The 24,007-nt window shown below is 41.3% G+C and overlaps 1 protein-coding gene across 5 annotated transcripts in view; it reads right to left on the reverse strand.

Annotated features, from left to right (window-relative positions):
* The window catches only part of BRSK1 (BR serine/threonine kinase 1), a 386,555-nt gene that overhangs the window by 9,052 nt on the left and 353,496 nt on the right, over window positions 1-24,007 (reverse strand). For 3 of the 5 annotated variants that reach the window (XM_073656345.1, XM_073656344.1, XM_073656346.1), the window contains 8 exons: window positions 22,051-22,148; window positions 19,839-19,989; window positions 14,727-14,787; window positions 13,238-13,769; window positions 10,749-10,797; window positions 10,505-10,628; window positions 4,148-4,328; window positions 605-694 (listed from right to left, as the gene is read on the reverse strand). In XM_073656345.1, coding sequence (XP_073512446.1) covers window positions 605-694; window positions 4,148-4,328; window positions 10,505-10,628; window positions 10,749-10,797; window positions 13,238-13,769; window positions 14,727-14,787; window positions 19,839-19,989; window positions 22,051-22,148 — 1,286 coding nt within the window. The remainder of the gene's footprint in view (window positions 1-604; window positions 695-4,147; window positions 4,329-10,504; window positions 10,629-10,748; window positions 10,798-13,237; window positions 13,770-14,726; window positions 14,788-19,838; window positions 19,990-22,050; window positions 22,149-24,007) is intronic. The other 2 variants (XM_073656348.1, XM_073656347.1) reach the window with 1 other exon arrangement.

Consider the following 24,007-nt stretch of genomic DNA (forward strand, 5'->3'; position numbering starts at 1 on the left):
ATTGCTATTACTGCTACAATTGCTCCTACTGCTGTTACTCCTGCTACTACAAGTATTACTACTACTGCGTGTACTATTATCGCTACTACTAATGCTAGAACTATTATTGCTACTACTTCTACTACTACTGCTACTACTATTATTGCTACTACTGCTGCTAGTACTATTATTGCTACTACTACTGCTAGTACTATTACTGCTACTACTACTACTACTATAGCTACTATTATTGATACTACTACTGCTTTCACTGCTACAATAGCTACTACTGCTGCTGCTACTTCTACTATTGCTGCTGCTCCTGCTGCTACTGCTGTAAATGTATCTGCTAAAAATTACTACAATTGCTACTACTGCTGCTACTGTTATTGCTACCACTGCTACTACTGCTGCTACAAATGCTACTACTGTGGTTGCTCCTGCTACTACAACTATTGCAACTACTGCTGCGACTATTATTGCTACTACTACTTCTGCTACTACATCTACCTACTACTAGAGCAGCTGGCTGTTTGTTTCCTTCTTTTTCCTTTCATCTACTTTACCCAAGGTAATGCCACCAATATACTATCAAATAATAATGTCCTGTCATATATTTATGTACCTGCCAAGGCCTGGACTGACGGCTGGTCGTGTGTGCTCAGCAGTTGTGCCTGAATAGTCTCTACAACCCTCTTAAATCGGCGACTGGGACCTGGAAAATGAAAAGAAGCAAATAAAGTCAAGTGATATAAATGGCAAACATAAAAAGCTGTGAAATCAGAGACTACAGACTTATGAATTCCCCCAGCTCACGCACTGTGCACTGCGGGGATTCACTGGCTTCTGAGCCGGGACCGGAGGGTATGTATGAGTTATACATACTCCCAGCCAGACCCCGTCCAGTGGGCGCGGCCTTGCTCCATACACTTGTATGGAGTGAGGCTGTGCCCTCTAGTCGGGCACACCCACTGGGCGGCACGTCACTAGTCGGGGTGTGGCCTTGCTCTATACAAGTCTATGGAGTGAGGCTGTGCCCACTGGATGGGATCTGGCCGTGAGCATGTATAACGCATATATCAATTTGGACTTGACAACCTCTTTAAGATTTTTTGACGTGGCTTTTGAAGTAGATCCGCTTCAAAATCCACATCAAAACCACTACATGTGAACACACCCTTAGCATTTTAAGTAGCAGAATTTATGAAGATAAAAGCAACCATGACAGAAGGAGCAAATATAAGTGAAAGAAAGCTTTACATTAAAGATGATTTCCGGGATCATAATACTGATGTCCTATGGTCAGAATCAGATTGGTGGAGGTCTAGCTCAAAGAATCCCCAACAATCAGCTGATCGAAGAGACTATGGTGCCCGGCCGAGCGCTGGGGCCTCCTCAAAGCTAAGATTTCTCCATCTACCTGCAGGTTCAGTGCTTAGGTACAGTTCTGCTAACTATTGCAGCGTTATGTTTCACACTTGAAGTCCAACCCCACCGATCTTGATTGCCTAACGGTAATTCATCAATCTGTAAAAATCCCTTAGAAATTCTGTAAGCCATGTTGGACTTCCTTAGATAAATAGAAGAGCATTTGTGAGGTCAGAGATACTGATGTTGGGGAGAGGCCGGGCTCACAATCTCAGTTCTAGTTCATCCCAAAGGTGTTGGATGGCGTTGAGGTCTGAGTTCTGTGGGGGGTCGGTTATGTTCTTCCACTTCCCCCACTATGACTGTATGGACCTTGTATACTGGGCACAGCCATGGGGAACAGAAAAGGGCCTTCCCCAAACTGTTCCCTCAAAGTTGAAAGCTAAAATTGTCCAAAATGTCTGAAACATTAAAATTTCCCTTGATTGGAACTGAGGTCGAAGCCAACCCCAAAAAAACAAGACCATAGCATTATCCCTCCTCCTGCAAATGCACAATGCAGTCAGGCAGGTAAAATTCGCCTGGCATTCACAAAATCCAAATTTGTCCATCAGTCGCTAAAAAAGTGTGATCCGTCGCTGCACAGAACACGTTTCCACTGCTCCATTGTCCTTTGACTTTGTGCTTTATGCCACTCCGTCCAACACTTGGCATTGTGCTTGGTGATGTAAGGCTGCATGCAGCTGCTCAGCCATGGAGACTCATGCCACAAAGCACCAGGTGTCCAGGTTTTCTGCTGATCTTAAAATCAAGTTTGGAGCTCTACAGTTATTGAGTGGAGCCATTAAAAAGTGCGTTGACAACTTCCATACATTATAGGCCTCAGAATTTGTTGACCCCACTCTGGTCAGTACAGATGAATACAGACTCCACACTGTATTGGTGTGGCAAATACGGACGTAAAATTTGATTAGTAAAGCAGATGTGTAAAAAAAAAAAATTTCTTGAGGCAGGCACATTTTGTGAGGAAGACTGTCGCAGGTAAATGTCTGGATTTTGGGGAATTTTCTTTGGTAGTTTTAAAAAACAACTATTTCCTCATTTATAAAAGTGATTGTACAAGAAATTAAAAAACTCAGTACAGTCGCTTGTAACTAGCACACCGTCTCTGATCGACATTGATTTCAGATTTCTTTTTCTGCAAAAACTATTGCACTGGCTTACTGCTGCTTTCTAGTGCATTTATTATCACATGGCGTCTGGCACTGCTACTGGCACATCTCCTATTTCTCCCTCTCCCTCTATCAACTGAATCTATATTATTAGCAGACTACTAATCTCATCTTCTTCACTGCTGCAGCTGTACAACACATTACTATGTGAGCTCTGATGTACTCTCACTATTCTAAATCACCCTAAAAATGGCTGCTGCATTCTCTGTCTCAGCTTTTATACAGACTATGATAGTCCCTCCTGTTTGGCTGGGCTATACCAAATGATGTAATAGCTACAAGGTGCTATGAGGAAGCCAGCACAGTTGCACCTGGGATCAAGTCAGTCTTCTGCAATCTGTAAAATGGAAGCAGATCAAATAAAAAAATTGTGAACCGGATAGTAAATTTTTAGGTTTCTCCAGGACCTGCAAATTTCATACAATTCTACACAACTTTGATTCTCACCGAATGAAATCATTTATCTCTATTTAGCTGCACTGAGAGGGGCAGATGTAAGCATGTTACAAGAACTGACTGACAACTGGCTCAGCAGTGTAACATTACAGAGCCGGCTGTCAGTCAGTGCCGGGGTCTGCTTACAGCCGCTGCTCTCAGTGCTGTGAGTGGTGCCTGTGATAGCACGCCTGTATGACTGACAGCCAGTGGCTCCAGGGAGGCAAAAAGGTAATTTTCTCCCAGATGCCGCACTTTCAGTACAGTGGCTGGTCACATTCATAATGCTATGGGTTAACCCTATATCTGCAGGTTAATAGCCATGCTCTCCAGCTTCCTCTGCTGTCAATCCTTCTTCAATGTCTCAAGAGAAAATGAGGGAAAAATTAACTTATAATCTTATATGCATAAGGCAGTGCAGGGTAGATGAGCTGCGTGTATACAATTTTGCATAAGGGTCATCTGCTGTCTATGGACTATTTGTGCACTTCATCCAGTAGATGCTGTTGATAACGACCAGCAACCGTTGTAAATTGTGCCCTCTACTAAATAGCAAACACAGGGTCATTTTCTGCAGGTGACAAACGGACACTGGGAAGGTGGACAGCAGCACCACACTGTACTGTGCTGGTTCACACGTATGGCTGGCATTTAGACCATGCATCTCATAGTCCAATATGTAATGTATGTGATGTAATAAAAGATTTTAAAAAATCATGATCAAATGGGTCTGAATTTCCAGGTAGCAATGAATCTTTGTTATAAGAGCAGACCGTCCTTGCTGGTAAGGACCATCTTCCTCCAGGGGCCTGTGCCATCATCATGACTTGTGATATGATGGGAGGACACATGTCTATCTGGAAAGTTGCTGTCTGTGAGCAGAGCTGTCAATCAATTTTCTGCTTCATGTCACTATGTCACATAATGTTTCACAACGCCATGAGCAGAATGATGATTGACAGCTCCTGCTTTACAGGAGCCAATTTCGTGTAGACATTACAAATACTCTGCATATGTGGTGTTCTGGCAGTGGCAGCTTGTAATCCCTTAGATTAATTTATCCTTTCTTCAAATAAAAACCTGTTACCCCCCAGTACCCCCTTATTTCCCGCTCATCTGGCTATCTGGTATACCTGATATTAGAGTGAAGGTCACAGAGTAGATGCCATTCTCTTTTTGTGCCTCAGCTCCCTCCGAGTAACTGATGTCCACCTGAAATTTGACAGGTTTCTGAAATACAGATGGACCCCCTGATGACTTGTACTCTGCTCTGAAGCTGGTCTGAGAGATCACGCTGTGACTTAAGCTGGGGATCTGGAAGAGACAAAATTCAGACAATCAGCAGACCCGGTTATTGTTAACGTTCAATGTCAGTGTAATGATGAACTACAAGTCCCAGTATTTTAGGGTAATTAAAAAAGCACAAGCTCCCATTACCTCCAGAGAGGCGTTCAATACAATTATTTAAAGGGAGTCATCTCAAACTGACAGTAAAAAGTAAGCACATCATCTCTTAGGGCTATAGTCCCTTAAAAAAATCGATTGTTTAGTCATCTAATTGCTGAATCTGTCCTGCAGAAACTGAAGTTTAGCCAGATGTGATACTTCAGGAGGTATGTTTTTTGTCCTGAAGAAGAAGTATGTAAACTTCGAAACGCGTCGACAAAATAAAAAAGCGCAAACCAATTTTGTGTGTACCTGGACTTGCCTTTCCTCCCACCAGCGCAGAACATCCACAATTCCTTTCTTTTTTTTAATTCAGGAGCTTGGTGCACCCTTGGTGTGGCCAAGAGGCTCAGTGCACCATTCCAACCACTGGTTTTGCATGTCCACCTCCCCCATTGGTGATTGACAGCACTGTCTTTTCTGGAGTGAGAACTGTCTGCATAGAAAGTTCAAGCAATCCACTGCTGTCAATCATCAGTGATGTAGGTGGGGCATGCAAAACTAATGGGCAGAACAGTGCACTGAGCCTCTTGGCCACACTAAGGGTGCATTGAGCACACTAAATAGCATTTTTGTTTAAACTTTAGCTTCTGCAGAATGGAGACAGTGATTAGATCACCAAAGGTGCAATTATTAATGGGGCTTCAACTCTACGAGTTGTGCTTAGAACAGTTTTGGCTGACAAACTCCCTTTAAAATGGAGGATTTTTCACAATGAAAAATCCAAAATTATGAAATCCACAGCACCAATTCTTGCATATTTCACTGTATTGCAATTACATAAACTGACATGTAACATAGTAACATAGTAACATAGTTTTTAAGGTTGAAGGAAGACTAAGTCCATCTAGTTCAACCCATAGCCTAACATGTTGATCCAGAGGAAGGCAAAAAAAAACATGTGGCAAACACTAAGCTCCACATTGGGGAAAAAAATTCCTTCCCGACTCCATACGACAATCAGACTAGTTCCCTGGGTCAACGCCCTATCAAGGAATCTAGTATTTATAACCTGTAATATTATACTTTTCAAGAAAGGCATCCAGGCGCTTCTTAAATTTTAATAGTGAATCACTCATTACAACATCATGCGGCAGAGAGTTCCATAGTCTCACTGCTCTTACAGTAAAGAATTCCCGTCTGTGATTATGATTAAACCTTCTTTCCTCCAGACATAGAAGATGCCCCCTTGTCCCAGTCTCAGGCCTCAGAGTAAAAAGATCAGTAGAAAGGTCTTTGTACTGTCACCTCATATACTTGTACATAGTAATAAGATCCCCCTAAGCCTTCGTTTTTCCACAGTAAATAACCCCAAGTATAATAACCTGTCTTGGTATTGTAGACCCCCCAGTCCTCTAATAACCTTGGTCGCTCTTCTCTGCACCCGCTCTAGTTCAGCTATGTCTTTCTTATACACCGGAGACCAGAACTGTACACAGTATTCTAAGTGTGGTCGCACTAGTGACTTGTATAGAGGTAAAATTATGTTCTCCTCATGAGCATCTATGCCTCTTTTAATGCATCCCATTATTTTATTTGACTTTGCAGCAGCTGCCTGACACTGGCCACTAAACGTGAGCTTGTCGTCCACCAATACACCCAGGTCTTTTTCAGTTACAGTTTTGCCCAGTGTTTTACAATTAAGCATATAATTATACATTTTATTTCCTCTGCCCAAGTGCATTACCTTGCATTTATCCCCATTAAAGCTCATTTGCCATTTATCAGCCCAAGCTAGTTTACATAGATCCTCCTGTAATATAAAATTGTCCTCCTCTGTATTGATTACCCTGCAGAGTTTAGTGTCATCTGCAAATATTGAAATATTACTCTGTATGCCCCCTACAAGGTCATTAATAAATATGTTAAAAAGAAGGGGGCCCAATACTGACCCCTGTGGTACCCCACTGTTAACTGAGACCCAGTCTGAGTGTTTTCCATTAATAACCACCCTTTGTTTCCTATTACTGAGCTAATTCTTAACCCACATACATATATTTTCCCCTATTCCCATTGTTCTCATTTTATGTATCAACCTTTTGTGTGGAACCGTATCAAAAGCTTTTGAAAAGTCCATATACACAACATCCATTGCATTTCCTTGGTCCAGTCCAGAACTTGCCTCCTCATAAAAACTGATCAGATTAGTTTGACAGGAACGGTCCCTCATAAACCCATGTTGATATTGGGTCATGAGGTTATTCTTCTTCAGATACTCTATTATAGCATCTCTTAGGAAACCCTCCAGGATTTTACCCACAGTAGAGGTTAAGCTTACTGGCCTATAATTTCCAAGTTCATTTTTTGTCCCCTTTTTAAATATTGGCACCACATTTGCTATACGCCAGTCCTGTGGTACAGACCCTGTTATTATGGAATCTTTAAAGATTAAAAATAATGGTCTATCTATGATGTTACTTAATTCCTGCAGTACTTGCGGGTGTATCCCATCCGGGCCCGGGGATTTGTCAACTTTAGTGATTTTTAGACGCCGCCATACTTTTTGCTGGGTTAAGCAAGTGACATTTAATGGAGAATTTTTGTTATCACTAATCATGTTTTCTGTCATGCGATTTTCTTGTGTAAATACTGTTGAAAAAAAATCATTTAGCATATTGGCTTTTTCCTCATCCTCATCCACCATTTCACCCAGACTATTTTTAAGGGGGACAACACTATCATTTTTTAGTTTTTTACTATTTATGTAGTTAAAGAATATTTTGGGGTTATTTTTACTTTCTCTGGCAATGATTCTCTCTGCCTCAATCTTAGCTGCCTTGATTTGTTTTTTACATAATTTATTTAATTTTCTATATTTATTTAATGCCTCATCACTACTTGCTTTAGTTCTCTAAATGCTTTCTTTTTGTCACTTATTGCGCCCCTTACAGCTCTATTTAGCCATAGTGGTTTCCTCCTATTTCTAGCATGTTTATTCCCAAAGGGTATATATTGTGCACAGGTCCTATTCAGGATGTTAATAAATGTCTCCAATTTGCTTTGTGTAGCTTTATGTCTCAGAATATCGTCCCAGTTTATTGCACTAAGATCATCTCTCAACCGTTGGAAATTAGCCTTTCTGAAGTTTAGTGTCCTTGTAACCCCTCTACTACACATCTTATTAAAGGTTACATGAAAATGTATTATTTTGTGATCACTATTACCCAAGTGACCCCCAACTCGTATATTTGATATGCGATCTGGCCTATTGGTTAATATTAGGTCTAGCAGTGCCCCCCTTCTTGTTGGGTCCTGAACCAGTTGTGAAAGGTAATTGTCTCTCATAGTTGTCAAAAACCTATTACCTTTGCTTGAACTACATGTTTCTGTCCCTCAATGTATTTCAGGGTAGTTGGAGTCTCCCATAATAATGACTTCTCCTTGAGTCGCTGCTTCATCTATTTGCTTTACGAGGATATTCTCCGCTACTTCCATTATTTTTGGAGACTTATAACAAACCCCTATCAGTAATTTATTATTTTTTCCCCCTCCCCTTATCTCCACCCACAGGGACTCTACATTTTCATTAGATTCACATATACCCTCCGCAAGACAGGTTTTAAGGATGATTTTACATATAAACACCCCCCCCCTCGCTTGTTTGTACGGTCATTTCTGAACAGACTATAGCCCTGTAAATTAACTGCCCAGTCATGGCTCTCGTCCAGCCACGTCTCAGATATCCCTACCATGTCATAATTATTTTCCAACAAAATTAATTCTAATTCCTCCATTTTGTTGGTGAAGCTTCTGGCATTAGTGTACATGCATTTTATGTATCTCTCTGTACCTCTATTCCTTCTTACTTTATTGACTGTTCTAACCCTACCCCCAATTTCTTTATTTGTGCCCAGGTCACTATCTGCACTATCTTCCCCACCTATAAAATGAATACCCTCCCCCCCAATCCCTAGTTTAAACACTCCTCCAACCTTCTAGCCATTTTCTCCCCCAGCACAGCTGCACCCTCCCCATTAAGGTGCAGCCGGTCCCTAGCATAGAGTCTGTAGCCAACTGAGAAGTCAGCCCAGTTCTCCAGGAACCCAAATCCCTCCTTCCTACACCAGTTCTTGAGCCACTTATTTATCTCCCTAATCTCCCGTTGCCTCTCTGGCGTGGCACGTGGTACCGGTAGTATTTCAGAGAATACCACCTTGGAGGTCCTTGCTTTCAGCTTGCAGCCTAATCCCCTGAAATCATCTTTAAGGACCTTCCACCTACCTTTAACTTTGTCATTTGTGCCAATGTGCACCATGACCGCTGGGTCCTCACCAGCCCCTCCCAGTAATCTGTCAACCCGATCAGCGATGTGCCGGACTCGAGCGCCAGGTAGGCAGCACACTGTTCGACGATCCCTGTTTTTGTGACAGATTGCCCTATCTGTTCCCCTAATAATTGAGTCCCCCACTACCAGCACCTGCCTGGCCTGTCCTACTCTCCTATTTCCCTCTTTACTGGAGCTGACACTCCTCCGGCTTTCAGGGGACATGCCTTGCTGCAGCAGTGCTACCCCTGTACCGTCACTCCCCTCATCTGCCAACTTTGAAAACTTATTGGGGTGTGCCAGATCAGGACTAGCCTCCCTGGCACTCTTCCCTCTACCCCCCCTTCTAACTGTCACCCAACTAGCGGCCTCACTGTCCTGCAGCTCCCGACTACCACCCTCCCCCACATCTACCCCAGTGAGCTGCTTCTCAGTGAGCAGCAGACTCCTTTCCATATTGTCAATGGATCTCAGTGTTGCCAGCTGCTCATTTAGATCCAGTACCTGGGCTTCCAAACTCACAACGTGCACACATCTCGCGCAGCAGTAAGCAACCCCGACCGGCTGTTCAAGGAATGCATACATGTGGCAAGATGTACACTGGATAGCATTGTCAATAATGGAGCTCATTTCCTAATGGGGATTGCAATAGACAGAATGTTAAGTAAAAGGAAAAGTAAAGAATTAATGAAATACAGACAGCAATTCAGTCCAAAGTCCTCCCTTCCAAACTCCCTGAATCCAAGTCACTGAAAAACAAGTCACACACTTACTTTCGTTCGCACTTACACTCCGGTCACACTCAGCTCGTCCACACTCGCAAATTAAGAGATTTAAAGAGTTTTTTTTTTTCCCCTTTTCCAGCAATGCACCCTTCACCTCAATGCACTTCCAAGGGATCAGCTGTCAACATGCCCAATGACTAAATTCTCAGTCAGTATTTTTCAAAGGCATTATATTGGTTTTTAACCAGCATTTTTACAATGCACAACTAAAAATGCCTATAAAAACACCATGAAAATTGCTGCAAATGCATGACGTTTTTTACAAATATAAAAATGCAAAAAAGTAGGCCTAAGTATGGTGTGTGCACACAGTCCTTTGGATGTCAACATATCAGTATAGTTTTTGAAGCATGATTTCCTGAAGCGTTTTCTTCGGCGCATTTTCGGTTGTTTTTGCAAGAGCTTTGCTACCGGCGTTTTCCTTTTCTTTTTTCATTTTACAGTATATATAGAATAGCAGCAGATGCCAAGCAGAAGCCATCTGAAAATGGTCAGATCAGTTATTTAAGCCACTTCACGGCTTTCGAAGCCTGGAGTGGTTAAAAGAAGTTACAAAAGAAAGAACATCTGCACAACAGTGTCGGCTTGACATTGCTGTGCATATGTTCATTATTTTTAACTTCTACTGAGCACTTTTTCAAGCAGGTTCCAGGTGGAATCCATCTGAAAAAGCTGCTGTCTGCACATACCATTAGGCCGAATTCACACGTTTGTAATGGGACAAATCAAATCACATAACAAACCGAATGAAATGTATGAGTTTGGTCAAGAAATCAGGCCAAACTTGGACAGGTCTCTGCTCCTATTATTTTGGATAGTCCGCAAAAAAAAATAAGAGAACGTGTGAAAAAGTCATAGGGTAACATGGATAGCAGACGTCCATGAACATTGGAAGTGTGAATGGAGCCTTATTCTGATTCACAAGGCCAGCTGTAAATTTTCCAAGAGTAATTTCAAGGACCACGTCATAAAAAGCAGTGTTCCTCTCTACTTACTGAGAGAAAGGCGTGGACTATGTCAGCTTTTATGGAGCTGAGAGGTTTATCATTGATCACCACAAATATTTGCTCTTCTTTATCTAAGTTGATGAAGTTTCCAAACCATGACTTTTTGGCAAGCCTATGAGTAGAGAGAATTGGAAAAAAGATTAGAGAATCCAAAACAGATCTAAAAGTAAGTGGATTCAGTAATGGTCTTCTTCGTTTCACCGCATATGAATGCATAAAAGTAGATACTCACTCCGGTGACGACTCTGGAGTAAGACTTGACATTTCTTCCGGTGTCGGTACTGAAGAAAAATGAGGAAACAGTGGGTAAGAGTCAGATTGTGCAGTGACAAAAGGAGCGGCAACAATCAGCATAAGCCTGATATTAAAAATGAACATTTTATGAGATCATCTGTTTGAATACAGCAGGGAAAGCTTTCAAAAAAATTATCACTAAGCCATTCTGACATGGATTTTTTACAGTAAGTACATTAGCCTCATCAGGTCTAAGAGATAAATTTAAAGTTATTACCCAGTCTCAAAAGAAAACTTTGTAGCCAATCTATGTGACTGCAGACTCCAATTTGTGATAGTGTGTGATGTGCACACTGTCACGATTCCCCTGTGTTCCCCATTCAAGTGTACGGTGAGATGACCGATTTCCATTCTTGCGGTTATGTGCCGATTAGTCTTATCAAGCTTCTCTCGGTGGAAAAGAAGTAAGAGAAGAGCACGTGACTACAGGTATGAAAATCACATACAAGCGATCACGAGACTGTCCATCTGCATGGGGCATCATGACAGTGTTCACATCGCACACTGTCACGATTTGGCAGTCTGCAGTTATATAGGGAGACTGCAGACTTTTCTTCTGAGACCAGACAACCCCTTTAATAATGTATGTAGTTTGTATTATGAAATCCGCTTTTAACAGGTTATCCAAGAGTGGCCCCTCTGTTCTGAAAAAAGTTTTAAAAAAATCTATATTTACCCATGGCCTAGCACCATTCCCTGGCTCTCGGCTCTCAACCTGCAGCCTTCCGAAGAAAAACTGTTTTTCCCCTCTTATGGAATTGTAAAGGCTGCAGCCAATCAGTGGCTGCTGATTGGCAGCAGCAGTCACTAGGCATTGTTTATGTCAGGACTCGGTCAGAGTGGAGGAACAGTGCCAATCCAGGAAGTAAGTACAGATTTTTTTAAAATTTTTGTAGAGTTGACAGGCCATTGATTAGGGGTTGCTTAGTTGTGGAAAACACCTTTAAAGACTATATATTACTACAGAAACTCCCCTTTCCCGGTATTCAGACCCAATGGTATCCAAGTGATAGGGAATAACTTGCAATTTTTGGAAAACTCCTTTAAGGTTTACATATTTACATGTGCTACTTATAGAAGTTATACAAGGATAAATATACTGTAATTATAGGCATGTTTTAAGTAATATGGTCCATGACCAATAACTCCAGGGATCCCTCTGTACAAGCTTTTAGACTGCCTGGTTGGGTTATAACATTTCTCCTTGTGGACATTTCTGACATGTCAGTGTAAGGAGACTTATAGGCCATGCTATGCTACTCTGGAAAATGTAATATGCAAATTGTTTCTGCAGAGAGGAAGAGGACAAAAATTCTAGTGCCACTTATTGGAAGTAGCCATCCTAAAAGTCAATGTTGACCCTTTAACGAACCTTGCCACGTGACATAGGATAAAAGAAAAATTAGAATCTCAATTTGTAGACACGTGTTTCTGTTTAATATGCAAATTGTTTCTGCAGAGAGGAAGAGGACTACAATTCTAGAGCCACCTACTGGAAGTAGCAATCCTAAAAGTCAATATTGACCCTTTAACAAGCCTGGTCACGTAACTTAGGATAAAAACCAAACCAGAATCTCAATTTGTAGACACGTATTTTGGGGTGTTGCCCCTCCTCAGTGTAAAGCATGAGATCTGATTTAGCTGTATGAGAGGCTTCTAACTGGGTTATAAGGGGTAACATTTCTCCTTGTGGAAAGTGACATACCTGTGTAAAAAGACTTAGAGTTTGCCTGATTGAATTCTTTCCTCCGAAATAGTCTAATTTGTGGTTATACATTTTTTCACAAATGCCTGTGTTAAAGCAACCTTCCACCCTGGTGCTGGAAAGTGACTAAACATTTGTCATATATAGTCACCCTACCCTGGTCTCCTACGTTTGCCTCCTCTACACAGATCGGCGTTCTGGTCCTTCTGCACCCAAGATGCCATTGCAGTGACATATGGAGTGCAGTGGTGAGTCTGAATTATGCCTCCCCTGCCATTTTCCATGCTGTGGAGATGTAGTCCAGTCTTGCCACTGCTTCCTATGCAACTGTGGTGGCCACCTTGGATGCAGAAGAACCAGAACACAAGTCTCAAAGGAGTCATCAGGAGGCAAATTGAGGACACCACATACTCATACATGACAAATTTATAGTCACTTTTCAGCACCAGGGTGGGGAGCCAGTTTAAGGTCAGATGATCAACTTTGGTCTTGAATATCTGAAATAATGGTTTATGAGTCTGACCACATGCCATTATGCACTGATATTAGGGTTCAAGGCCAGAAACTAGAGATCAGAAATGGGTTTTAAATATCAAGGGCTTATAACATGAGTTTTAGTGGTTTGTCAGCTGCCATATTCATGAATTTCCATCCATTTTAATGAAGCCATCTCCATGCTCTAACCACTAGATGGCGCTCATATATAGGAAAACAAAACCTACCTTGTAATTTCCGACGGTGGAATCGTGGGGAACCCAAGAAACTATTCTTGATAGAGTTGAGTCGTGTCTTCCAAGCTACCCCACCAACGCCTGGACTTGAGGGTGGGGTGCCACTGGGTGTCCCAGTCGGGCTGTCCCTGGGCGTATGCACTGGGGTACCCAGCGGGGTAGGGAGGGGACTACCACGGGGAGAAGGGTGAGGGGTCACCTGCGGCAAAGGGATAGATTTGGTGGTGGATTTAGTACCAGGGAAAAAACGAGCAGGTAGTGAGGAAGGGAAGAAAGGAGGGGATAATGGGGAGCGATGAGGTGATGTTGAGGAGTCATGCGGTGGGGAGGAGGCAGTCATGGTAATCGGTAAGGGATTGGATTTAATGGTGTGGAGGGGCTTCTCTCCCAGGCTGGTCTTAGCAGGCAACGTTTGGGTCTTCGGATCAGGCTGACGGTGAGCAGCTTTGGATTGCCAGATGGCACGGGGGTCCTCCCCATCAGCGGTATCCAGCGGCGTGGGGGAGAAAGTGAATACGGGACTCTGGCAAGGGGGGACAGAAAAGTGCCCGATGGGCATTGATGTTTGACAATGAGATGGAGCAATGTGACAGGACATGGGCTGCACTGCTGTGTGTATAACGTGTAACAGATATGGACTTTCATCAAAGGCCATTCTCAAATAGATGGGAAAAAGTTGCATTCAATATGATTTCTACACTTTTACAATTTTGTTTTGTGTGGAAATACTATTGACTAGAACAACCTGAATTGTGATTATTTGGCAACACTTTGGGGCAATTACGAAGGGGTTATCCAGTAGTAGACAACCCCTTTAAGGACCCATTATGCATGAAACGTAGTCAAAACCAGATAATTTCAGCAAGACAGGCTATTTATCTTATGTGCAAGGAGGGATCCCAACTCTCCTCCAAAAGGAAGAAAGCAGGACATTGTGTAAGCTGAATTTTCAGACCAGATCCCTTTGTGCTTCGTAAAGATAGATCGCCATCAGTGGTGTCTGGGAGCAGCTTACTTCCCTCTCCCCCACTAAAAAAATATGAATGCTTGGATAAATGGGGGGTCAAGAAGAACGCCAGGTACTGTGATATACTGTATGTACATTAATTCCACATGTTGAGTTGGCAATTTTTAGATTTTTTTCTTTGCACCATATTGATGCTAAATAAACCAATTTTTAGGGGATGAGGGAAATGCAGGAATCATGGGTGTGCCATTGCTATATTGAATTTCTTAATATACTGGGAAACCACCATATTTGAGTATGGCAATGATGAATGATGCAGAAAACAATTGTGGCTGTAAGGTTTTAAGGAGGGTTTGCCTGAATTGGTGCATGATGGCTCATGATGGTGTATGCAATGTAAGGCACCGGGAGGTGACAATGTGATCTGCTGGCACAGTAATGCCACAGTAATGCAGGTGTATTCAGTCCACTTCTGCAGTCTGTAACACTGTGGATTTCCTTCTCAATGCTTACCCTTGGACTGCTGAGAGGGCTGGATGAGAGACCGGTTGACGCGCCACTCACAGATCTGGACCTACAAAAGGAAAGATCCATTACCTACGGCACATGGAACAATGACGCTGACCCTGTTTTGCCCTGATCTAAATTGTATGCTTTGGCAGGATTACGTTTCAGCTAGATAGATATATAGGTCAAGTGGTATGATTTCAAACGGCGATTCCTTCTGCATCTAGCAATTTCATCTGATCTTTCTCCTTTTAAGCCATACATCATTCTTCCTACAATATAATCAGGGATTGCCTCTTGTATTTTTAGAAATAATGTGCATTCTGAATAAAATGAAGGTACCTGGAATATGAGCTGTATAGTTAAGCTCCCGTATATATAATGTGTTCAGAGGCCCTGTCATGCTACAAACATGTTTGCCCTATACGATACATATAAAAGTACATTTATTATATACTTCAGACATGGCCATTTTCCTTTTTTTTTTTTCATTTTTGTTTTTTCCTGCCCTTTTTCCAAGAGCCATAACTTTTTTATTTTTCCATCAATATGGCCATATGAGAGCTTATTTTTGAATGACTCCATTCATTTTACCATATAGTGTACGGGAAAACAGGAAAAAAATTCCAAGTGTGGTGAAATTGCAAAAAAATTGCAATTCCGAAATAGTTTTTCGGTTTTTTATTTATCATATTCACTATATGGTAAAAGTGACTTGGCAGTATGATTGTCCAGGTCAGCACGAGTACGGAGATACAAAACATGTTTAGTTTATTTTTTATTTAAGTGGCGAAAAAAAATTCCGAAATTTGTATGGAAAAAAGTTTTTGTGTTTGTCGACATTCTGCGAGACTTGTAGCGTTTCCATTTTACTTTCAATGGGGCAAAAGGGGGATGATTTGAACTTTTGTGTTTTCTTTATTTTTTTTATATTTGTTAAATCTTTTTTTCATAACTTTTTACTGTCCCTATAGGGGACTTGAAGCTGCGACGATCTGATCGCTTGTGTATATATAGTAGTGCTGAAGGACCTCTATGTATAGAAATGATGATTTCCTATGTACACCGGTCACTAGTGTTTACAGGAGTATCATAATGACAGACAAGAAGGCCTTTTGAAGACACCTGTGGGTGTCATAACAACCCATCGGCGCCTCCTGATCATGTGACAGGGGCGCCAATGGGTAGGATTTGTGACGCGTTTCTGGCAGGCGCGTGTTAAATCCCGCTGTCAGAGATTGACGGGGGGCTTTAACTGGTTAACAGCCACAGGTGAAGCTTGATGGCTGATTAAATCAGTGTCATGTGCGAGGAAATATGTGTCAAAGCCCGCATCAAAGTCAGGGACATGACCTTTAACATAAATATCCATCACATGTCGTGAATGGGGTTAAAAGAATTAAAGAAAAAATATACAGTATATACAGTACATATTTATACACTCAACATTGAAATTGCGGCACCAAGAAGGAAAAGTCCGAGAATTATGGAAATCACAGTATGGATAGACATGTCATTGACCTGCAAATGATGAAAAAATGGAAACAAAAGATTCAAAACCTCTCTCTGGAGTATGAGTGATGCACGCAGAAATCCCAGCACTTACAGCCTTAGCTGCTATCAGTGAGGTTATTAATGGTCATCTGAGAAATGTTCAGCCTTGCTCAATGAACTTGGGCAAATCATCAAGATCCACTGCTCGATGAGAGACAAGTCCGGAGACGCTGCAGTCCATGGTAGCACGTTTAAACCATGCAGGCTTTTCACATTTTTAAGTGCAACATGCGGCCTGGCTTTGCTGTGTTGAAAAACAGCTCCTGGGACCCTTCCATGTTCCCTCGTGAAGGCTTCTTCATGGTGTTGCCCACGTGGTCTCCAGACCAATCTCCAGCTATCATTGCATCCAAGACAAAAGCACAACTCACTCCTTTGAGAGAGATGTCGTGAGGTCAATGGAGCACCTGTAGCTAGACGTCTGGCTCAAAACCCAATGTCATGCAAATCCCTTTTGATGGTTTGTGTAGTCACGGTTTGATGCCTTCGATTTCGAATGTGACATCCAATTTCACTTTCAGTACAGAATGGATCACTTTGTGCCACTCTTCGAACTTTATGAGACCACATGGGTAACGCCATTAAGAGGCCTTCATGAGAGAACATCACACTACCCTATTTCCAGGATTATGGTGTAGGTTGGCATAATATATGGTAGCCAGACCACTCTAGTGGAACCAATGGTATGGCCATTTCTCCAAAGTGTCTCAGGAGCCGATTTTATTTTCAATATGATAACACTAAGCCACATATTACTCATGCAACTGTAAGCACCCTGCATGGTCTAAACATACTACCATGGCCTGTATCGTCTTTGGACTTTTCTCCCATTAAGCACATCTGGGTCGTCATTGATCGGCAATTGCACAGGGAGCTGCCAGCAGCGGATCTTGATTTCTTTGACCATGTGCATTCAGTGTGACAGAACATTCCTCGGACGACGATGAATAACCACAGCTGAGGCATGTAAGTGCATGTACATCTGCACATGGGGCTTATACTCAATACAAGAGGTGAGCAGATTGCTTTGTGCAACCACGGTCCACTTTCCAGGTCAGTGCTCTCTGGCTCAATGCTCTCATGGACAGGAGATGAGTGAATTTCTTTACCCTTTGAAATCCCAGGCTTGGCATGTAATTAGCCGGGCTAGTGAGACATCAGCTATGCGTTGCACGCTGCAAGAATGATGTCACGCCAGGCTGGCGAATCAAACTTCATGCATGGGAACCCGTAAGTGCTGGAAATCCACAAAGCTCTTGTCCACAGCCAAAGAGCCCTAGACCGTGGACTGGAGATGCACCAAGCAGTCCTGCTCATCTCTACTCAATACTGAATAAATCAAGATGTTTTGAAAATGTTGCTTCCCTTCTTCTCATCATTTGCAGATCATTAATGTGCCTATCCATCCAGTGATCTCCATAACTCCACAACTTTTCATTCCTGGTGCAATTTTAATGTAGAGGAGTATGTATATATATGAAGCTTTCAAAAATAGAAGTGTTAATAGTTTTTTTTAATCAATCAACAAAATGCAAAGTGAATGAACAATAGAGAAATCAAAATAAAATCAATATTTGGTGTGACCAGCCTATGCCTACAAAATGGAATCGGAGCATCAACTTTTCTAGGTACAATTGCACACAGTCTTTGAAGAAACTTGACAGAGATTGTTCCAAACATTCTGGAGAAATAACCTCAGATCTTCTGTGGATCAAGACAAATCTCTTTCTCTAATCATGTAATCCCAGACAGACTCTATAATTTTGAGATTAAGGCTGTGTGGGGCCGGATCATCACTTCTAGGACTCCTTGTTATTAATGACATTGGCTGTATGTTTGAGGTTATTGTTGCAGAATAAATTTGGAGCTAATCGGACGGCTCCCTAATGGTATTGCATGATGAATAATTGTCTGCCTGGATTTCTCAGCATTTAAGACACCATTATTTCTGACAATATTCTGAAATCCATTTGCTGAAATACAGCCCTAAACTTACAAGGACCCTCCACCATGCTTTGCTGCTGCCTGCAGACACTCACTATTGTACCGCTCTCCAGACCTTCAGGAACAAACTGACTTCTGTTACAGCCAAATATTTCACATTTTGACTCATCGATCCAAAGACCTGCTGACATTTTTCTGCATCCCAGTTCTTATATGTTTTGGTGCATTGTTGAGTCACTTGGTCTTTTTACCATGTAGAATGTATTGATATTTTGGCCTCAATTCTTTGATGAAGACCTCTTCTGACCAGACTTCTCCAAACAGTAAATGGGTATAGCTAGCTCTCAATGGTTTTGTTGATTCTGAACTGACGGCACTGCTGGACATTTTCCGATTTCGAACGGAAGTAAGAATGATGTGTCTTTCATCTACTGCACTAAGTTTCCTTAGTCAACGACAGTGTCTATGGTCTGCAATGTTGCCCATTTCTTGATGTCCTCAATGCTGTGAAATACAGGCAGATACTTATCCATTATGCAATAAAATCAGGGAGGCATCTGATTGATTCCAAATTAATTCTGCTGCAGGACAACAATCCCAAACATACAGCCAGTGTCATTAAGATCTATCTTAAGCATAAAAAAAGATTAAGGAGCCCTGGAAGTGATTATCCGGCACCACAGAACCCTGATCCAGACATCATCAAATCTGTCTGCGATTACATAAAGAGGAACAAGGATTTACACAAGATCTGTGGTTAGTTCTCCAAGATGTTTGGAACAACCTCACTGCTAAGTCCCTTAAAAACTGTGTGCAAGCATAACCAGAAAAATGTATGTTGTTTTGAATGCATAGGGTGGTCACGAAATACTGTTTTGGTTTAGATTTCTCTCTTGTTCCTTTACTTTGCATTTGTTAATTGATAAAAAATAAACTATGATCACTTCTATTTTCGCAAGCATTCTTATATTGCAGCATTTATTCCACACCTGCCTAAAACTTTTGCACAGTACTGTAAATATATTTATATTTTCCCACCATTATTAATTAAAGGGAACTTGTCAAAAAAGGATGCTATGTCAAAAAGGAGTCCAATATGTCAGAATCATATAGTTTCTTGCTCATTCTGGGTTCACTGAGTCCCACTGGACTCTTAAGGATGCATAGGCTACCAGTGCAAATCAGGTTTTTGGCACATGGCCTATTATCTGTCTTCAGTCTTGGAAATCAGTAACTTCACATTAGAGAGGTCCAATCTCATGACATTTCATTACTTTTTTTTGTTATATAGCCCAATGATGCACTTAAAATTACACTCATTCTATTTGGAACGTCTATAACGTAGTGGGAAACTCAGAATGAGCACCAAATAAGTATAGCAATGACTTTTACAACATGTCATCTTAGGACGACACCACCTTTCCATGCAGCCGCCTCTATGAACTCAAATAGTGTGTGGCTATGGTGGAGCCGCGTCTTTGAGCAACTGCGAATGGAGAGGTGGCCGTACATATGTGATCACCTTTATTAGAGTCTTGAAAATAGCAGATCATGCAAGCTAAGCAATGAAAACGTAAGCTCAAATTGTAAAGCATACATATTATATAGGCTGGTTTCTACCTTTGACTGTGCTGTGCCATCTCAATAGCCCGTCGTGCAGGCACAGGTGAGCCACCATCTGTCACACTTAAGACTTCCATAGACTTTCTCTCAGGCCGGCGTTTTCCATGGCGGTTCAACATTGGGGAATCAACTCTTTTGCGAGGTGGATCTATTTTAAAAATGTAAAAAGTATAATAAATAGGGTCATACAGAGATAATTTGGGAATACTGAACCATGTTTGATTATTTTCGCATTAGATTCATTTGAAGGTATTCGTTTTACTAATATTTTTCCATTCACTCTATCATTAATTCATTTGCTTTCGCTGAAATAAATGGCAATTGCACCTTCCTAAGATCATTCTTCATTGCAAAATAAGTATTTTTTTTTTTTACCAAAAGAAGAAGCATTGGTAAAAATAAAAAAAATGCCTTACTGTACTGAGATGTGCCGGGTGACAGATCTATTCAATAAAGAAAAAGGTTACATAATAAAGAATTCAAGGCAGAACTTACTTAGAGAATATCCAATACTATAAGCATCTGTGGAATTTATTAGTAATAAGTTATGTCTCTAGTTGCATTTTACAATTACAGACAAAGATTCATTTTGGAAATTGAAACTTCCCATGATGCAGTTTTCTGACGTCATACTTTTAGAAACTTTGTTTAAAGAGAATAACATACGTGCTAACATTTCTGTTGAGAATGCCCTGAGAGCGCCCCAACCCACACTGGATCACCCACTTTGGAGCAGAGTTTACTCATACCCCAAAATTTTCGGTCAGAATGCCCTAAGTTTGCCGGGATTGTGCCTCAAAATTCGAGACAATCTCCGCAAAATCGGGAAGTATGTAATAAACATACACTAGTATGTTACCGTCCATAATTATTGAGTTCATGCGGTTCAGATTAGTACTTAAAATCATGCACACAGTTATGTCATTTTCATAGACAAATATCGATGGTAGCATTGATTGTACTAAAGAGCTCATTGACTTTAAAGGGAATCTGTCAGTAGGATCGTCCCTCCCAAGCCATCTATGTTCATGTAGGTCATAGGAAGCTGAATAAAATGATACCTTGATATCTGTGATCTGATATCCTATTCCATAGAAATCCACATTTTTCTTAATATGTAATAGAGTTGTTAAGATCTATGGGTCGGACATAGATCTCCGCCTCCAGGGATTATTATGCATGAAAGAAGGTGTTACCAGCGTGAGATGTGTAATGACTGACAGTCTGCTCTCCTGATCTACATGTCTCACACTGGTAATGCCCCCTTTTATTTACAATAATCTCTGGAGGCGGATTCTTAGGAAGATCTATGTCCGGCCCATAGATCTTATTCTTAATTCTTATTCTTCATTTACATATTAAGAAAAACAAGGATTTCTCTGGAATAAGACATCGGATCGCAGATATCAAGGTATCATTTTAATCAGTGTCCTATGACCTACATGCCCATATAAACGGCTGAGGAAGGTTGATCCAACTGATAGATTTCTCTTAAGCATGGCACTGTCCAACCATGCTATTTTTGCAACAAGATTGCTTCTGAAATATCTGATCTGCTAGACCTGCCCTGTCATCTGTAAGTGCTATTATTGTGTAGTGAAAACTTATAGAAGCAACAGCTCTGCCAGTACAACATAGACCATGCACACCCACAAACCAGGGCCACCGAGTGCGAAAGTGCATGGCACTTAAAAATCACCTGTCCTTTTGTAACACCCACTATGGAGTTCCAACTAACCCTGGAAGTGACATTAGCACAAGAACTCTGAGTCAGTTGCATCCAGGCCTAAGATCACAAAGAGAAACACTACATTTACTAGGCACAACATAAAGTGTCGGAGTGGTGTAAAGCATGCCGCCACTGGACTGTGGAGCAGTGGAAACATGTTCCTTGGTCTGTGATGAATAAAACATCTCTATCTGGCATTCTGAAAATTTTTTGAATGATAGATGGCAATGTGGGGCTCATTTTCCAGGATTGGGCCAGTCTTTTTATTACCGGTGCAGAGTAATGTTAATACAACAGAATACAAAACATTTTAGACAATTGCAACAGTTTTGGGGAAGATTCTCTCCTGTTCCAGCATGACTGTGCACAAAGTAAGGTCTATACATAGACATGGTGTGACGATTTTGGTGGCGAGGAACTCGAATTTCGGCACAAAGCCGTAACGCTAAAGCTGATGCTGGTTTTTATTCATATCCATACCTATATCATTCCGAGGAGGGAGGTCTTCATCTTCACAGCTTGGATATCTTTCTTTACGATCCAGGAGAAGGTAATATATCATCTTTTCTTGGTTTTCACTGAAAAAAAAATAATTAAAATGTTCTAAAAAAAATATTGCAAGTAATACAAAATGTGCAAATGTTATGCATTAATACGCGGCTTTCCTCTCAAGTTACAGATCAGTTTGAAGGAACAAGTCTCGTAGATGGCAGTATTTTTCTGAGTCATGTGCTCCTTCCAAAACTTTGTACTAAAGGACAATGGATGACTAATATGGGAAGCATCTGGCTGCAAACAAGGTGACCCTAATTTAGAACATATCGATGAATGTACATTTTATGAAGGTTATATTTATGCTATGAGCTGTCACCAAGAAACATAGGTATCACATCTTACAATAGCCTTGTTCTCAGATCTGTCAGGATTTGTCCTGTTTCACTGTTTTATTGACTCGCTGGTCCATAGAATACAATGGAAAACTGATTCTCGTATACAGTCATGGGTGAAAGTGTTGGTACCCTTGAAACTGTCCCAAAAAATGAAGGATTTCTCCGAGAAAATTCTTACAGTTACACATGTTTTGTTATACATGTTTATTTTCTCTTTGTGTATTGGAACACCACAAAAAAAAAACAGAAAAAAAGGCAAATTGGTCATAATTTAGCACCTTTCCAAAACTATTAGTAAACAACTTTGTTTCAAGCATGTGATGCTCGCTCAAACTCACCTGTGGCAAGTAACAGGTGTGGGAAATATGAAAATCACACCTGAAACCAAATAGAAAGGGGAGAAGTTGACTCAATCTTTGCTTTGCATTGTGTGTCTGTGTGTGCCATACTAACCATGGAGAACAGAAAGAGGAGAAGAGAACTGTCTGAGGACTTGAGAACCAAAATTGCTGAAAATATCAACAATCTCAATGTTACAAGTCCATCTCCAGAGATCTTGATGTTCCTTTGTCCACTGTGTGCAGCATAATCCAGAAGTTTACAACTCATGGCACTGTAGCTAATCTCCCTAGATGGTAGAGAAAAATTGATGAAAGCTTGCACGCAACTCAGGATAGTCCGGATGGTGGATAAGCAGCCCTAATCAAGTTCCAAAGAAATGCAAGCTGTCCTGCAGGCTCAGGGTGCATGAATGTCAGCGCAAACTATCCATCCACCTTTGAATTAAACGAAACGCTATGGCAGGAGACCCAGGAGGACCCCACTGCTGACACAGAGACATAAAAAAGCTAGACTGCAGTTTTCCAAAATGTATGTGAGTAAGCCAAAATCTTTCTTGGAAAGCGTCTTGTGGACAGATGAGACCAAGATAGAGCTTTTTGGTAAAGCATATCATTTTATTGTTTACCGAAAACAGAAGTCTACAAAGAAAAGAATACAGTACCTACAGTTACATATGGTGGAGGTTCAAAGATGTTTTGGGGTTGCTCTGCTGCCTCTGGCACTGGGTGCCTGACTGTGTGAAAAGCATCATGAAATCTGAAGATTACCAAAGGATTTTGTGTTGCAATGTAGTGCCCAGTGTCAGAAAGCTGGGTTTGCTTCCTAAGTCATGGGTCTTCCAGCAGGAAAAATGACCCCAAACGTACTTCAAGAAGCACCCAGAAATGGATGGAAACAAAGTGCTGGAGAGTTCAGTTGTGGCCAGCAATGAGTTTGAATCTAAATCCCATTGAACAACTGTGGAGAGATCTTGAAATTGCTGGTGGGAAAAGGCGCCTTCAAATATGATTGACCTGAAGCAGTTTGCAAAAGAAGAGTGGTCCAAAATTCCAGTTGAAAGGTGTAAGAAGCTTGTTGATGCTTATAGGAAGCGATTGATTGCAGTTATTTATTCCAAAGGGTGTGCAACCAAATATTAAGTTAAGGGTGCCAACTCAGGCGAGTTTGAACGAGCATCACATGCTTGAAACAAAGTTGTTTACCCA

Source organism: Phyllobates terribilis, unplaced genomic scaffold, assembly GCF_046119375.1.
Source record: "Phyllobates terribilis strain yellow unplaced genomic scaffold, ASM4611937v1 Scaffold_12__6_contigs__length_324123572, whole genome shotgun sequence".
Classification (NCBI taxonomy): Eukaryota; Metazoa; Chordata; class Amphibia; order Anura; family Dendrobatidae; genus Phyllobates; species Phyllobates terribilis.